The sequence below is a fragment of the Python bivittatus genome, unplaced genomic scaffold (genome assembly GCF_059951505.1).
Source record: "Python bivittatus isolate LINGU-HERP-01145 unplaced genomic scaffold, Pbiv_v1 ctg000400_np1212, whole genome shotgun sequence".
Taxonomy (NCBI): domain Eukaryota; kingdom Metazoa; phylum Chordata; class Lepidosauria; order Squamata; family Pythonidae; genus Python; species Python bivittatus.
This window is the reverse complement of record NW_028277073.1, coordinates 6,592,707-6,611,626: the sequence shown is the minus strand read 5'-3', so window position 1 is coordinate 6,611,626 and position 18,920 is coordinate 6,592,707. Positions and strand designations below refer to the sequence as shown.

Below are 18,920 nucleotides of genomic sequence, written 5' to 3'. Positions count from 1 at the left end.
TCAATACTCTATCATGAAAGTTGGAGTTGGAAGAAGCATTTCTATAGTGTCATGTTGTAACCTTCACACACACATACAACATGAACAATATTAATTTTGTGCATGTTTATTTGCCTAGGTCCTTTAAGGAGATAACTCCTATAAAACACTTGCTCTTATAATACAATGCTTCTTGCTTGCCTTCCAGTCTGAATCTTCATTTGATGATCATTCTCTTCTTGTGATATACCTGCAGCGGGCCTCGAAACTGGCAGCTCAGACAAAGAAACCTGTGCAGTTATTTATGCTTTTGCAAATGTTTAAGCATTTGTCATTCCCTTGGAAGTTTTCCATTAACATGATTTCAGCAGCTCATGGCCAGACACATTCACTGAATCCCCTATCCTGGGACTGCCCAGGCTTTTCTCCTTCCACATATTACCAGTTTTATTCCAGAGCTACAGAAAACAGTGATTTCTTTTCCTTTTCAACCAATCTTGGGAAGGAACTAAGGTTGAATGACCTCAGTTCTGCAAAATCTACTTGGTATATCAGAACTTTATGAAGTATACATTGTTAGGAATTAGAATCCTGAGATTCTGAGAATCCAGAATCAGGTGCAAAATAGCGATAGGGTTGGTAGACGTATTCATGGCAATTAGGAACAGGAGGCTGAGGTTCTCAGCCAAGGAATTCATTTCTGTGCATAAATTCAGTTCATGTGAAGATCTACTTCTGCTTTTCTCCTGAGTTCTCTTTGTTTCAGGAGCCTAAGTGAAGGAGTAATAACTTTTTTAAAAATACTTATTAATGAATGAACTCTTGCTAACAGATGGTCATACACATCTTCTTTGATGGTAATTCCAACTTCCACATGTGCACGCACACTCAGACTTTATGCAATACCACTTACTACAAACTTTGTATGTCCAGTGGTATTTATGCACCACTGGACATACAAATTCTGCCAGTAGTCTAGCAATTCACATCTATCTTGATCAAAGCCTACCTGAGGTCTGTCAGGATATGGTAGTGTGTAGATAAAAAATTATTCAACAACATGTGACTTTTTATTAGAATCTTTTATGGTTCAGCCATTTGAAGTAGTGGTTTATAAGCACAGAGAAAATAAAAGTCACAAAACATCCAAGGTTACCAAGTGCCAGTTTGTTCCAACCATGATTTGCTGCTCTCTTTCTGGACTTGCACTCTTTTGCAATTAATTTTCAATTGTTTGGGGAGATTCCTGTGACTTGCTCAGCTATTTCCAAACCATTATCATTGCATCTCAGTTTGTTGTAAGCTGCCCAGAATCCCCCGTTGTGGGGAGATGGGCGGGGACAAGTCAAATTAATCATCATCATCATCATCTCCCAAGATTGAGCCTGAGCACAGAATGGACTTCAGGCAGAACTACCTATCAAAGTAGCCAAAGTCTGGACTTCATTAATGGCTTCATTTCAGCTTGGACAGAAGTATCAAGTCTCTGTCTTGGGCTCTGTGCTGTCCAACATTTTTATCAATGCCTTGGATGAAGGAGTTGAGGGGACACTTTCAGAATTTGCAAATGATGCAAAGCTGGTGTGTGTGTGTGTATACTTTAGATGAAGGAGAGAACATTCAAAAAGATCTAGACAGGCTTGAACACTGAGCTGAATGAACAGATGGAATTTAACAGGGAGAAATATAAAGATCTGCAGCTAGCTAGGAAAAACAAAAGGCACAAGTGCAGAATGGGGAAGATGTTGCTTGGTAGTTATTCCTGTGAAAGGGATCTGGATGTTCTTGTTATCTATAAGTTAAACAGAAGCCAGCAGTGTGTGTAGCTGCTAAAAAGGCAGATGCTATCTTGTGATGTTTTAACAGAAGCACAGAGTCCAGATCATGGGAAACGATTGTCCCATTCTACTCTGCCTTGGTCAGATCCCATGTGGACTATTGTGTCCAGTTCTGGGCACCACCGTTCAAAAGGAGAGTGACAATTGAAATAAGTTCAGAAGAGGGCTGAAGATGATGTATAGCCTGGATGCCAAACCCTGTGAGAATCAGTTCAAGGATCTGGATATATTTAGCCTAGAGAAAAGGTGAACGAGAGGAGATGTGATAGTCTGTTACTGACTTGATGATTTTTGCACATTCACAACAAATAGCATTTGAAAAAGAACAGTTTACCTGGTCACACTTTTATTATGAGATGTATTTTATCTCTGTTTAAATTTCTGTAATTATTTTCTAATTTTATAAGTATATGTATAAAGTATCATATGTTTGTCTCCTGTGGTTTGGTGATATAATTCCTTTATGCCTGGTGATGAGAAATCCAACATATACAACCCAATATAGAGCAACACATTAAATATTAAGGAATCCACTGGAAGTTTTAAATAAATTCATTTTTATAAATTTACCTACTTTTGAATTAAATAGAGCTCTCATGTTATTAGATAAAATTCACAGGCTTGGAATTTTCTCCCTAAAAGACTACTGATAGCTTTAATATTAAGCTGACTTTAAATACTGTTCCATTTTGATCAAGGTTTTATCACTGAATCAAATGTTCTACACTGCATTTTCTCTTTTTAATTATCTATTTTTTATTATATTATTCATTAATCATATTGTTTGGGGTTTTTTTTTAATTGCATTTATATTGGGGTTTTTTTTCCAGTTTTTGTTGTTCACCACCCACTTGATTGGATGGACTACAAATGCTATCTAGAAATTAATTAGTAAACTATTGTGCCAAATGTGTCTGTAGCCTATACATTTATTAAATTCAGATGGTTTCCAACTTATTTTGTCAGAAACTAGATAGGGAGTTAAAAGTTACAGGTGCTGTATTTCTTTTTCCACTTAATCTTCTACAAATTCTCCCTCTCCCTTGCTTAAAGTTTAAGCCTCCATGATATCACTCCTTGCTAAGAGAACACAATGAAGTCACTCAATTATACAAAATGAAAGTTACATTTTGTATCATTTCAAGAAATTATAAAACTTCATTGTATAAATAAGCCCATTGTTCAACTCATTCTAACATCAGTTATTGTATCCTGTTGTATTATTACAATAAGTAGTCAGATGCCTTTTTCTTCTATCGTCTCAGAAAACCATTTCATATTTTTATGACTCCATGGGCAAAGTACATCAATTAAACTAATTATTTATGTAGTGATCCAGACTGCCTATTCCATGAGGTGAATTCAGTATCTCTAGTAGTATCCTATGTTTTTGGAGTAACTTTGGTTTCACTTGTAAGAATACTTTCAGCAGTACTGCTACAAGTGTTTCTCTTCCCTTTGGTGGTGGTTTGGGTGGTGAAACCATCAGTCATTCCTCAAGAGGAACAGTGAGAAGATGCTTTCACTCTGGATCAGAGTAATTATGACTGGCTCATCACCCAATCCTAAGGATTGCCCAGAAAACTGCATTCAGAATAATTATTACAACATGTGTGTGTGTGTGAGAAAGAGAGAGAGAGAGAGAGAACACACACTTATTATGTAATCAAGGAAACTCCAAAGGTGCTCTTAGTCCTTAAGTAGCCTACTCACTCTGAAATATTCAATTGGAAAATACCAAAAAGAGAGGCAGAGAGCATAGGATACAACCGCATCTTCAAACCACCTTCAATTTTGATCTTTTTCTTGCCAAAGTTTACAATATGCTTCCTGATTTACAGGGAAACTACTCCACCTCCTGGATTTCCAACCAGAATAACTTCTTTTGTTTTCAATGGGCTCTGAGAGCAACTGACATTGCAGCATTTTTGAGGCTTAAAAAGGATGGGATCAAAGTATTTGTTTTTAAAGTACCGATCATCTGTCAGCTCATTCAGTAACCAGATTTAACAAATCCAAAATATAACCAAGTCAACCTATCAGACATATTAATTTACAGTTGTAGACAATCATACACTAACTTAAAAATAGCACTCTTCTGGCTATATTCCCAGCAGTTAGTATGCAGACACACGCTGCCATTAAACTGTATAGTACTTTGAATTCAATTCCAAAAAAGGTGCTTTAGAACATGTGGGGGTGCAAATGTTGTACCTGCCTACAACTCTTTAAAACAGATGTGCTTTTTCTCAAGATCACATCAGCTATGGAGGTCTAGAAACCATAAAATTAATTAATTAATTAATTTATTTATTTATTTATTTATTTATTTATTTAATTTATATGCTGCCCATCTCCCCCAGAGGGTAACTCTGGGTGGCTTACAATTAAAATCCAAAACAATAAAAATATAAATATTCATATTAAAATACCTAGTAACAATTCTATATAAAAAGCCTAATAGAACATTCACAACCTAATGGTTAGTTTCCTTGAGTAATCTAGGATCATCTTATGTAATATGCAGAATTGGTAAAAGATGAATAATAATAACAATAATAATTTAATAAACTTGCATGCTGACTCTCAATGACTCTGGGTGGTTCACAACAATCAAAGAAATTACAATAAAATCAATAAAACATAAAAAACAAAGATAAAATAAAGATCTCAGGCTCTCTCAGCACAACCTACCTCATAATGCTGGGTGACTATACAAACTGAGAGAATAAATGAAATTGTGAGGATAAAAGGAAGGGAGATCCATGGAAGGGACTGTGTAAGGCACCATATAAAATAAATAACCCAAGCACATAAGAAGAATCTTACTGAATTGGGCCAAAGCAATATCTACACATTAGCCAAATATATTCATTCAAAAAGCTCACAAACATGGATAGGAAGGTGATGACCATTCTTCACTGTGGCTTCCTGCAAATGGGATTTAAGATACATGACCTGTGATTTCAGCATTAATACCATCTACCAGCCCAACCCTCTGTGCATTTGTCTTGTTCTCTTTGAAAATCAGCAAAATCGGTGGCATCATCATCACGTCTGATGGCAGTGAATTTCATACTGTAACTACATGCTATGCTCTGAAAAATGGCATTTATTGGTCCTGAATCCTCCCTGACAATATTTGCAAAGCTTACTTATATTTAGAATGATTATTCATAATTACTGGTTTGCTTAACCTCAGATGAACGTATGAACCCAGTTAAATGTGGTTTGTTCAATACACTACATCATCTGCGCTGGTCTATAAATCATAACAGATGAATTTACAATCCATACTAAACCAAAATCTAACAGAGCCATTATGGCTTAGCATGCTCCAGGTACTTGGACCCTTAGTTTAGTCTCTCATTTTCAATTAGTTGGTGTATCAAATCAACTATCCCTATCTGTTGATGTAGAAGTCCTGAACCAGTGTCTGGCAATAATATGGAGGTAGTGCGGATTTGAGTAAAACAAGCTCAGATCAAATCCCACAAAGATGGAGTTTCTAGTGATCAGTAGACTTCTGCACACCTCAATAACACTATCCTAGGCCAAAGTTCTTCATAACATGACAAATTCCATGTTTTAGAATATAGTTCAAAATCACATTGAGATCCTTAAGTATAATACTTCTCCTCAAAAGTGACGTATGTAGTAATTTGAAACCAAAACAAGATTACGTCTGGACAAGACCAAATCATATGAATTAAAGAATCTTCTCATTTCTTACAATGCCAAAATAAAAAAAATTTTAATGCCTGTTTTTTTTTTAAAAAAACAGACTTTAAGGGGTCCAATAAACACAAACAGTATTTTGTATTGAAATAAATTCATTTTTAAATCATAATAGGCATATTTCACATTTCTTAATACCTGGATCCATTGATTCTCCAAAATTGGGCATCCCAATTCTTCAGTCCACAATTCAAAATGTTTTTAAAACTTCATGAATGCTCAAACACTGTCTGGTGCACATATATAGATTCCAGATTATTAAATAAATGCTAGTACCCCAGTATATTTAGTTGGAAAGTGCTAAAACGACTGAGGGCTCAAACATCTTCCTTACAAGAAAAGCCTAAAATATTTGGGTTCTTTACATTAAAAAAAAACTGAATGGGGACACAATTGGGGTATAAAATCATTCCTGATATGGAGAAAGTGAACAAGGCTATCCAATGGTTCTTACTGGGGGAAAAAGGACTTCTTTAAACAGCACATATTTAATGTGTAGAATTCATTACCAAAACATGTGGTGATGGGCACTATCTTTAGATTGGATAAATTTATGGAGAACAGGTCAGTTGGGCCTTGACCTGGCCATTTTTATGTTAAGTTTATTTCTCCAAAAATGAACAGATGCTTTCCTACATGACAAACAGTTGGACCAGAAGTAGGCAACCTATTGCACTCCAGATGTTATGGGACTACAACTCCCAGCATCCTTTGGAAGCATGGTCAACAGCGAGAAAGTGGGGGGGGGAACTTCAGCCATATCTTGACTACCATAGGTTGCCGAGATACTGCCTAATTTAACACATACCACATTGCATTAATTTAGGCCTTAGTTCAGATACTGTCCTAAGCCATATACTGGCTTCACATAACATATTGTCATACTATAGTTTGCTTTTTTGGAGTAGGGCAATGCAAATCAACAGCCATATTGATTTGTACATTCTGGTTTATGCAATTTACCGTGTTGTGCAATCCAGTGAATTGTAGTTTGCACAATGAACTATGATTAAACAATCCATGGCTTGTTACGATGTGAGAACAAAGTCATAATGTAGTCAGTTTGCCTTTGAGTTGGTATATTGTACAACCCTATGACTTGCACTTAACCATGGTTTATAACTTAATATGATGTGTGACTGCATACACTAAGATGTTTCTCCAGACTTACATTCCATGCAAGTCTGGTGATGTTACATTGTGATATGAATTATATGGGTCTTGGCAACCCAATTAGCACCTTCGTTGCTGTTGGAGACTTGACTGGATTGTGATGGACCAGACCATGCAGCTGGCCTAATTATTTCCTTTGGTTTCCACCTATTGCTACTGCACAGAACCAGTTTGATGGGGGAGCCTGGTATAAGTATGATGCACCTAATTGTAAGAACTATAATCCATTACAGGATTATAGGATCAGAAGGACCAGAAGTCTCCCATTCTCAGGAATAGGATAAGAATGTCTTCTGGAAAGCCACTAACTCTTGTTATAGTCAATACTGGGCAAAAGGGACCAACTAGCTAGCTCAGTTCTTTCTCAAACTTGGCAACTTTAAGATGAGTGGACTTCAACTCCCAAAATTCCCCAGCCAACATGCTGGATGGGGAATTCTGGGAGTTGAAGTCCACACATCTTAAAGTTGCTGAGTTTGAGAAACACTGATTCTAGCTTAATATATAAAAGCGTCCTAAGTTCTGAAAAAACAGCAGTGGTTAACTTACCAAGAGAATCTGCTTGATTTTCAACCGTTTCATTCACCTTCTTAGCTACTCTGGCAACAGCTTCACCCATTTTTTTCTCCATGCAGGTATGTTCCACCACAAAAATCCTTTAAGGAAGGTCCTACAGCTAAGCAAACAAACAATAACAACAAAATCAAAATAGGCTCCACAGTGCTAATACTTCACAAAGGGTTTCAAAACAGCTTTTCTGAAAGAAAAAAAAATAATAAAGTCAATGTGCGCCTAAAATTTACTAAGGTCCACTAATGTTTAACAGATTAATGTACCTGAAGGAGAAATGGCTTGTTCCCTCCTATTAGCTGAACATTTACACAGAAATAAATTCAATGTGTAAGCACATCTTGAAATGCAGCTCTCCATCAGGATGATGTGTGTGTATGCAAACACAGATGTTCAGAAGAAAGCAAATAGGGAAAAATGTTTATATACTAAGCCTCTGTTTGGTATGTTTAGCAGATATATGCATTAATAGGAAATCCCTTTTTTCTGGATTGCCTATTACAGCGCATCTCCATAGGGCCACCCTATCTATATGGCAAGAATTCAGAAAATGACTAGCAGCAAGTTTCTAGGAGATACAGAAAGTTCTAACGCTTAGTTTCCATCAAGCATTTGTCCAGATGTTTTACTTCTAGAGGAAGAAATGGCAGACTGAAGATGGCTTCGCAAAAAGCAGAGCCAACAACCATGGTGGAACAAAGAGCCAGCAAGTAGACCAGCTCTTCAAAACCTCTCCAGACAAAGAGAGGACTTGAGATCACCTACAAGTGCTCCAGACAGCTGTTCCTTGTAAGGAGACTGCAAGATAGCGATATCCAGTGGGTTTAGAGCTCTGGGAGATGAGAGAATAGCCATCTTGCTCAAACTGTGGTCGGTGCCTTTGAAAGGACACTGGGTTCGCATACTTCCATTTCTAATCACTTTCAGAAATTGCTTGTTCAACTATTAGAAACCTTTAGATTGACAAGTTTGATAGCACTGGGAGAGTTTCCTTCAATCCTTAGTGAAAGGAAGTTTTAACTTCAAGTTTAAGAACTTAAAAAATTGGGGGGGGGGGTTAAATAGCAAAAGGGTTATTAAAACTTTGATTTTAGAAAGTTACAAATGGACTAAGGGTCCAGATAAATTTGAAATAAGATTTTGGAATTTAGTATAAAGAATTCTTCCCATGGGAAAATGCTTTTGTTTTGATTTTTTGAAAAAAACATAATAAGATAAGATTTTAAGAATTGGACACTAGAGGGAACTAAAGATTACAATTAAAGGAGAGGAACACATAAACTTGACTTACAATTACAGAATGAACCAAAATATTCTAACACTGGAAATATTGAAGGTCACTTTTGAAAAACGGAGTCAAAAGTTAATATTAACAACATCAACAGTGATATTTGCCTCTATGGACAGACTGTGTCTAAAAGCTGTTATTGAAGAGGAACAAGTTTTACCTGATAAGACAGAGACTAAGTTGAAAGTGGATTTACAAATGACAGGCTACAAGAATGACATGGAAAAAGATGTAACACTGGACATACAGAGGAAGGCAGCTGATGTTTTAGTAATTAAAAGGGACACACAAATAATAAACCAAGAGAGTGACCTGAATAATTTTTCTATATTGGATTTACAAAAGAGGACTGTTAAAGTTTTGAAGAATCTTGTGAGAAGGGACAAAGAAAAAATGAAATAAATCAAGTTCTATGACATTATTTGAATGGACTAAAGATTAAGATTGTTGGAAGTAAAAGAAAGGAATATAAAGTTGGTTTATTTGATCAAGAACCCTTAATTTTTTTGCTGACACCAGGACTGAAAAGATGATGTTTTATGGATTTGTTTATAGATAAAAGATGGGATATGGGAAGAAGAGATCATTTGTTGTATTTTAACAGGAGGTGATAAGTTACTAAAATTGTTTATACTTGTGATGAAGGTGGAAAGTCTTTATATATTTCTTTTTCTTTACTATAGTAAAGAAACTTTACTATAGTAAAGAACTTTTCTATTTTTTCCTTTTTTTCTTTCTTTTCTGCACCTTCCTCTCTTTCTTTTTATTCTTCTTTTTTTAGTTTTAGTTTTTACTGTTGTAATTATAATACTTAATAGAATTGCTATAAAAAAAAGCATTCATCCAGATTTTCAAGGCCCAGATACAGTAACCTAATCTTTAATATCTTTCATTTTGTCCCTAACTCTAATCACTTTAATATCCATGTGGGAAGTAAAATATGATCCAACTGCATAATGGCTGTGTTTGCACGCAACAGTAACCCAGCTTTTTAAAACATTCTGGCTTACTCAGGAACCACCAATCTTTTGGTGCTTATTGCTTAATTGCTCCTGCTTGGCTTCTGTGCTAAGTGGAAGCAAACAACATTAGACAGCTCTGGTCATGGTTATAAGTGATTCAGCATTTCTGGCTGGTTTTTCCTTCAAAATGAACAAGCCAGAATCAGAAACCAAGTCCAAAGCATGATCTCCAGGCAAATAAGGCCAATGAATTATCTTCACGTACTTCTGGCTCTCCTGATCCACAGAACAGAAGCTACTCTGAGTCATTTCCAAAGATTCTTCTAAGATGGAAGCCAAAAACCTGCAGAGCTTAAATCAGTCCTATCCATTAAATAATGCTGAGAATACAAAGACCCATCAACAGCTGCCAATTGCAATTACAGGGGAAATATACACAATTCAGCATTTCAATATACTGCTGCTGCCTATTCAAAACTATCAAGCCTGAATTCTCTGATTTATGCAAGGTTTCTGCTTTCATCCCATTTTCAGTTATATCTATTTTTTTCTTTTTGCTATAGAACTTCATGGTGATGTGAAATTCATTGGAGCAAGATTTGTGTATATACCCACCCACAAAGTTAGCAGTATAAGCACTTACCCAAGTCATCATGGTTGTTTGTCTGAATCTCAGAAGACCACTATTCCACCAAGGCACAAATTTGGGTGAGTACATATATATCAGAGAAAGAAGCACAGTATATATTGTGCCCCCTCTCAAGATGTGTTTGGGTGATGATGAGGATACAGGAAAAAGATACAGATAACTTCTAATTATTTTATTGTATAAAATTTGGAGGCCGCCTGACTCCAAACAAGTCCAATCATCTAGCACATACAGCTGGAAAAGATGCAGTAGAGATCAACACAAAGGATCTCTAGGATAGGAGAAAACTCCTCATAAGGAAAGGTTACAATATCTGGGGCATCTTAGCAAAAAAAGGAAGGGAGAGAAATATAAGATGCATAAAATGTATTAATGGTTTGGAGAGAAAGTAAACAAGATACAGTGTTTCTTTCTCTCTCATAATACAAATCAATACTGTGGTACAGATTAAAGATGAAGTCCTAGGCTTTATGGACAGATTAAAAATAAACAAATTCCCCTAGCTACAATAGTATTCAGCAGAGGTTTAACACAGATGTGTAATTACTGATCTTCTAACTAAACTGTGTAGCCTTGTTCTAATACCTCGGTTCACAAACGCTTCTGTTCACGAACAATTTGGTTCGTGAACAGCAGCATTTGCACATTTTTGCTTCCATTTGCAAACTCCGCATCGGGTGATGAACACGACCCGCGGCCATCTTCCCTGTTCTGACATGTGGTCGTGGCTTCCTCTAGGCGAGATCGCGGTCGCAGACAGACACTTGCTGTGAAGCTTTTTGGTGTCACCTCAAGCAAGGTTAGCGTTCTCTCTCTTCATACTGTACTATACTTTGTTTCATATTTTTGTGGTTAAAAAAAAAAAATACATATGGTTCAAAACGGATTAACCTTATTTACATTGAACCTTATGGGAAAATTTGATTTGGTTGGTGACCAATTCGGTTCGCAACCAGAATCGTGGAACGAATTAAGTTCGTGAACCAAGGTACCACTGTATTGCCATCTCTGTTTTCAACAATTACAAAAAGGCCAACATAACTTGACAGGACGAAATTGTAATTTTATTCTTTTGTTTTTCTTTTGGTGAAAGGACTGAGGCAGGACACAGGAAATTATAGAACAAGTTAACATTTAACCTGAATATATTGGTGAAAAGGAATAATAAACATTTTTCCTGAAAAAGAGTTCAAGGATCAGCTACTGTTCTTTGAAAGTACTGTATCCAGAAGAATTAATTACAGAAGTAATCCTACAGACATTATAAACTTAGGTTTTCAACCCCCCTTTGACAAAGTTCATCCCCAAAGGGGCCTAAGAAAATTTACTGCCCATGGGATTAGCAGATTGGTCCTGTCATACTCTGCAAAATGTGTGAAAAAATCAGGTAGCAGTTACAAACAGAGGTCCCATAAAGATCTGTATTTTGGACCAGAATTATTTAACTAGTTTGTAAATGGCCAGGAATTAGAGGTGACTAACATGGACCAGATAAATTCATGGACATAGGCGGGTTCCATGGTTGAGCTGCATTAAACCAGATGACCACTTGTTGGCACAAAACAGTTAAAGTTTTCTGTATCTCTTTGCTGCCTTCTAGTGGTTGGAAAGAGCAACTTTACATCTAGGGTTGGAAAAAGCAACTAGTTCTAATGGCTGTACTATCTTCTGAATCAAGGGTCATCAAGGAATCTTATCAAGCATTCCTAATTGTGTGTTCCCCAAATATATCTGGACAGCCACAATGGATGAGTTTAGTATGCCGTAAGTAAACATCCTCCAGCTTCCCTGTTCATTGCCCATAAACTGCTGGGGGGAACATAGCAACATCTGTAATATCACAGGCAGTTTATCCTATGCTAGAGTAGTCAAGGGTTTAGGATGTAGTTAATAAACCATATTTTATGGCATACTATATTATACAATCTAGGCCAAAAGTGATTATTCAGCAAATTATGGTTAACAACCCATTTTTTAGAATCCTGCATACATCCAGAGAATAGCAAGGAGAGATAAGAAGGCCTTCTTAAATGAACAATGCAAAGAAATCGAGGAAAACAATAGAATGGGGAAGACTAGAGATCTCTTCAAGAAAATTGGAGATATCAAAGGAACGTTTAGTGCAAAGATGGGCATGATAAAGGACAAAAAAGGCAGGGACCTAACAGAAGCAAAAGAGATTAAGAAGAGGTGGCAAGAATACACAGAAGAACTATACAAGAAAGATCTTAATGTCCCTGATGTCCTTGAGCCAGACATCCTAGAGAGTGAAGTCAAGTGGGCCTTAGGAAGCATTACTAACAAGAAAGCTAGTGGAGATGACAGTATTCCAGCTGAGTTATTTAAAATACTAAAAGATGATGCTGTTAAAGTGCTGCACTCAATATGCCAGCAAGTTTGGAAAATGCAACAGTGGCCACGGGATTGGAAAAGGTCAGTTTACGTTCCAATTCCAAAGAAGGGCAATGCCAAAGAATGCTCAAACTATCGCACAATTACGCTCATTTCACATGCTAGCAAGGTTATGCTCAAATTCCTACAAGCTAGGCTTCAGCAGTACGTGAACCGAGAACTACCGGATGTACAAGCTGGGTTTCGAAGAGGCAGAGGAACTAGAGATCAAATTGCCAACATTTGCTGGATCGTGGAGAAAGCACAAGAGTTCCAGAAAAACATCTACTTCTGCTTCATTGACTATGCAAAAGCCTTTGATTGTGTGGATCACAACAAACTGTGGCAAATTCTTAAAGAGATAGGGGTACCAGACCACCTTACCTGTCTCCTGAGAAATCTGTATGCGGGCCAAGAAGAAACAGTTAGAACTGGTCATGGAACAACCGATTGGTTCAAAATAGGGGAAGGAGTACAACAAGGCTGTCTACTGTCACCCTGCTTATTTAACTTATATGCAGAATACATCATGAAAAATGCCAGGCTGGAAGAATCACAAGCCGGAATTAAGATTGCAGGGAGAAACATCAACAACCTCAGATATGCAGATGATACCTCCCTAATGGTAGAAAGTGAAGAAGAACTAAAGAGCCTCTTGATGAGGGTGAAAGAGGAGAGTGCAAAAGCTGGCTTGAAACTCAACATTAAAAACACTAAGATCATGGCATCTGGACCCATCAATTCCTGGCAAATAGAAGGGGTAGAAATGGAAGCAGTAACAGACTTCATTTATTTGGGCTCCAAGATCACCGCAGACGGAGACTGCAGCCATGAAACTAAAAGACGCTTGCTCCTTGGGAGGAAAGCTATGGCAAACCTAGATAGCATATTGAAAAGCAGAGATGTCACCTTGCCGACAAAGATCTGCATAATCAAAGCTACGGTTTTCCCAGTAGTAATGTATGGCTGTGAGAGCTGGACCATAAAGAAGGCTGAGCGCCGAAGAATTGATGCCGTTGAACTGTGGTGCTGGAGAAGACTCTTGAGAGTCCCCTGGACTGCTAGGAGGTCAAACCAGTCAATCTTAAAGGAAATCAACCCTGACTGCTCATTGGAAGGACTGATAATGAAGCTGAAGCTCAGATACTTTGGTCACCTAATGCGAAGAGAGGACTCCTTGGAAAAGACCCTGATGCTGGGAAAGATTGAAGGCAGAGGATGAGATGGTTAAATAGCATCACTGAAGCAAATGAGCATGAAACTGAGCAAACTCAGGGAGGCAGTGAAGGACAGGAAGGCCTGGCGCGATATGGTTCATGGGGTCACGAAGAGTCGGACACGATTAACGACTGAACAACAACAATACATCCAATGGAACACCAGAGTCTCACACACAACCTGCGTTTGCACCGAAATAAACTTAGCCAATTGCCTTTTCAGATTTTGCAATTTGTTTGTGGTTCAGTGTATTGTGAGAGGACGAAAACGGATTGCGCGAAATACAGCTGTTAACCACAATAAATACAATCGCGCAACACAGCCAGCCTGAGCGGGAGACAAGGCGCCCGCAGGGAAAGCCACCCTCAGCCATCCGCCGCGCCAAGGACCGCAGCCACTCCGTTGTACGCGCTGGAACTCACAGCGCTTCGCATCGCTACCGGAAGTTCAAGTTGTGCGCCACCCTCTCTTTCCCTCCCTCCAGGAGCGCAGATATCTCGCGCCCTACGGTGAATTTTCTCCCGTTGCAACGAGCGGCTTTTTTTTTTTTTTTTTTTTTTTTTGCGGGGAGAGGGGCGGCCTCCATCCTCTGCGCCCCCCCCCCCCGCCCGCCTTCCCAGGCGAGGCTGTCTGAAGTGCAATGACAGGCTGCCGGTTTCTGCTTTTTCCCACCTGCACGGTTGCTCTTCCACGCTTACCGCAAGTGCACGGCGAGGTTTTCTTCCGCACTCGGCGGCCGGAGCGTTGCGCACCTGCGAGCCCGACGCTCTCCGCTGGCCTCCCCCAGCCATGGAGAAGGACAGGAGCAGCTGGGCCTCCGTTTAAATCCACTGGACAGGCGGAGGGGGTGGGGAATGGAAAGCTCTCCCAGCGAGCCGGACGGAGAACAGCCCCAAAGCGAGGACCAATCATCAGCGCAGAAGCCGCGGCGAGGGAAGGGAAGGGAAGCGAAGCGAAGCGAAGCCAGGCAGGGCTGAGGCAGAGAGGAAGCGAGCGCCCTCCCTCGCGGGGGACTGTGGACCTCTGCGCGGCTAAGCGAGGGGAGAAAAGGCGAAGCCCATCGCCAGCCGCCAAGCGGGAGACTCACTTTACTGAACTTCTGCCTTGACAGATCATCAGCGACCTGCTTGGCATTTAGATGGGAGACCACGAGGACATCCATGGCCGTCGGGGGGGGGGGGGAAGCATCTTTGACGAAAGCAACGGCAAACCACTTCCGTTATCTCTGCCAAGGCAAGGGTGCGCCTGAGAAGTGACCAGCAGCGGAGCTCGACTCATAGACTTTACCATTTTTCAGCCCAGTTTACAACCACAAAAAACTCTCTGCGAGTAAATTAATCTAGGCACCCAGGCAGTCATTTTCACTTCTAGGACATGATAAAAGGAAAGAAGATGCAGCGGGGCAGTCGATGCCACCGTGTGCTTATTTCCCTTTTCCACAGGGCAGCCAATCTAAAATACGGAGCATGCTCAGTTCTTGGGTGGGCATTTACTTTTTTTATTTTTCCCAAGCCAAATGGAGTCCCTAAACCATGCTACTCGTTCCCTCTTAGTTAATACCTCCATTTCTGGTTTAACTTTTAGCGTTGCAGTGATTAATCTTGCAAGCTGGTGCAAGTAGCCAATCTGTAGCCAACGTCAGAAAAATTAGCCATGCAGCTCAGACTGTGCTGTCTTTCCACCTTGAACAAGCATCAGCCTCCCCTTTGGCTTTGCTAGAAGACTTTCTCCTCTGCTGACTATTATCAAAGGAGAAGGACCTTTCCATCAATTCTGCTGGAAAAGCAGCTTCATTGGTTTCCTTCTCTTTATCTCTTTCCAGTCCAGGGAGAGATTCCTTAACTATATAACCAGGTGGCTGAATGTCTTTCCCTCTTCCCTCCCCATCCTTTTTCCTTTGCATTCTCAGATCGTAAGTGAAGGAGAACTATCTTGTTTCCTTGGTAGTTCAGGAGTGGCTTTGGAAGCAGTTATAGCTGAAAGGGGAAGTAGGAAGTAAGCAATTTTGCAGCACCAGAAATTTGCATAAAAGATAGTCCCCTTGGTGCTCAAGTTCTAGTGATGTCATGGATTCATGCATGTAGTTTTCTTGGCAAGAACATGCAAGTGGTTTGCCACTGCCTCCTCCCAGGATGTTGTTTTGACTTCTCACCCTGGCTAACAGCCCTGGGATTTCTTGACAAGTGTTCCACTTAAGTAGTTCAGTCCTGCTTAGTTTCTGAGCCCAGACAAGTCAGCCAGATGCTATGTCCTTAGACTTTAATTGGAGCTGTTCTAATAAGCCTATTGAACAAGATGGAAGATCAGGACTGTCATCAGTTGCATTAGGAGGGCAAAAATGATCATATTCAGTGGGATAATAGTGCCCATTTTCCTGAAACTTTGATGAAGCTATTGGATAATACTTGCTTTATTGCTTGCTTTCTCTTTTCCCCATGTTTGTTAAAATACTGAAATACGAAGGTAGAAAAAATAAAATATTGAAATACAAAGGAAGTTTTTAAAAAAGATGAAACTAAAAGGACTGCTACATTTGAATTTTTAAAAAAACCATAGTAAAAAAAGATTACATTTTAGTGATACATCCTCCGCATCACTTCCATTTGTATCACCAACCACTAGCAACGGTTTAGATATCTGAACTTCACACCAAACACTAGTAATTGTTGTTAGTTTCTATTTGAGTCCTAAAAACCATAGTCCAGATGTCTAAATCTGTCTTGCTGTGTGATAGATTGTAGACAGTATAAGGGAGCTTGATTGCCTTCTGTCTCTCTCTGTTCAAGTCTCCAAGTTTTCGCTAATGCTGGTCTCTGCAGCACAAGTTTCCTCTTGCTCTGAAAAGTCTCCCTATAGAAGATTCACATGTTCCTAGTCTAATTCACACAACTTCTCCTCTGTACTGAAAGAATGTGTAAGAGGAGTTATGAAAGCCACCTTGAAAATCCTTACAGTAGAAATGTTTCTACAGCACCATTCATGTTTGCCAGGATGGGAGAGGCTGTTACCTATATTCATGCACAATTGCAGATAACTAAAGGATTGTATTGTTAATCTTCTATTCTGTGTGCCTCATTTCTAAATAACAGAATGAATGTGTTGTTTTAACAGCACTGAGTTGAGAAGAGTGCAAAACCCACAGATAGATTTAGCATTTTGTACTTCCTTCTTTCATCTATCTGTAGCTAAGTCTAAAGCTGTTGTTTTAAGGAAGACTGTGAATTTAGAGCCATGTGTGATTTATGATGAGCAAAACAAATTTAGGAAACATGGTTCACAGAAATTAACACAGAAAGCTCCCTCATACCAAAAGTTACATCTTTCTGGCCTAGGAGTTCTCCTACACTGGACTGAGGGAGCTTATTTGGCTCACTATGGACCTGTGCAAAATATTTTCTCCACACACCCTCTGCCCAGAGGATTAACTATGCAATCTTCAGTTATGCTTGATTGCTGACTAGAGATTTCTTAATACACGCCATCATCGGTTTTGTATTCATTTTCATCATGACGCACATCAAGTTACTGGCATTTTACTGAGTTGAAAAATATTTTCTCTTCTTTGGAGGAAAGCATTAGATATGTTCACACCTAACTAGATGCTCATAACTAAGAATACTCTAATATATGCTATATTGTTATGGAATAAGAATATGCTACATACGCCATAATAGTATAGAATACTGTGTTTTATTTTGTTTCTAAGTAGGACATGGCATGGGTTAATTTTGCCAAGGATCCTTTTCCCCCTTCTTTTAATGCTTTCTGCCTCAAGTGAAGATTGTAATGGGCCATGGAGGTCATGAGGCTGTAGCTATTCCTACATTTCCAAGTAGTAATCAAGGATTATAATCTGTGTCACAAGAAAATGAAGGCTGGAGCAAATGGGTCACAATTAAGTTAGAAATTGTAAGAGTCAGTGAACTGGGGCTCTAGGGAAGCAATAAAAGAACAGGCTTCATGGAAAAGGACACCAGAGGAAAAGAATATGGTCTCCAAATATAGATGCTCACATCAGTTTAATTTCTGCTGTATTACATTTTACTGAAACAAAGTAGTTCTCATGATATGCTTACAGTGACATAAGAACATAACCAGTCTCCATTCTACCCATTAAAATGGCCACTGCAGTAAGAAAGGTATTAGAAGCATAGTCATTTGAAATGGGCAGCATTGGAACAAGGTGACTAAGGGCCTCTATCTGTGCCAGTTTTGTCATACTTATACTGAAATGCTGTATGCTTATTTGGGAGAAAAAGCCCTGAACTTACCAGAAGTGGTTCTAGGTATTCAAGAATAAGAGATGGCTATGGGACCACTCCCCTGGATAGGACTGTGCACAAGATAGGACGACAAGGAGTCATTACAAGAGAGAACTACAAGGAGCTAGAGCTACAAGACTGTAAAACCTGATGGGAAGAGTGTGATAGGCAGGCTGAATTAATTGTATCAGGACTGGGAACCCACATCCCAGCCACTGCCCCTCATGGCACTATGATATTCAAGAGAATGCAAAGCTAGAATGTTTGGGGATGAGAGACAGTGAATGGTGATTTTTGTTGCAAGGTGCAATCCAGCAGATACACTTTGGTGGTGGATAAGAATTTTGTAAGAACACATCTTTAAAAAGCTAAAAGGCCCAATGCTCATCCTAACTCTAAGGTTAGAAAAAGAAAAAAAATGGGGACTTCCAAGTAATCTTAAGCATGATTACTTGGAAGTGAATCACACTTGGAACTGAATCCAAAGGCATCTCCTACTCATGAGCACAGAAAACTGTGCTCATACAGTGCAGTTCTTTACCTGTTTATGATACCATTTTGTCAATTGAAAGTAAGTATTGGTAAGAACCTATTATGAAAGTTAGGAATCTATGTTAAATATTAAGAAGCCAAAGGTAATATGAAATTGGATACTTACAGCTGACCACAATATGTCAAAGGTGGATCGTGTGCTAGTGACATACAGAGATGATTAATTCTAGGGAGGGATGGCAATGACAACATAGATAAGAACACGAAGGATAATGCATTCAGTGTCAACCAAGATCAGAAGAGTTAAACCAGTGGGCTGAATGGTAAGGTGGACACTGAGAAAGAACAAGAGAAAATAGA

The 18,920-nt window shown here is 39.0% G+C and overlaps 1 protein-coding gene across 3 annotated transcripts in view; it reads right to left on the bottom strand.

Moving 5' to 3' along the window:
* LRRC20 (leucine rich repeat containing 20) overlaps window positions 1-18,920 on the bottom strand; it is an 83,104-nt gene that overhangs the window by 62,054 nt on the left and 2,130 nt on the right. Inside the window, exons 1-2 of one of the 3 annotated variants that reach the window (XM_007421697.4) lie at window positions 14,479-14,719; window positions 7,278-7,404 (exon numbers count right to left, since the gene is read on the bottom strand). In XM_007421697.4, the coding sequence (XP_007421759.1) occupies window positions 7,278-7,359 (82 nt within the window). In that variant the 5' untranslated portion in view covers window positions 7,360-7,404; window positions 14,479-14,719. Of the gene's footprint in view, window positions 1-7,277; window positions 7,405-14,478; window positions 14,720-18,920 lie in introns of those variants that run through there. The other 2 variants (XM_007421696.4, XM_088144371.1) reach the window with 2 other exon arrangements.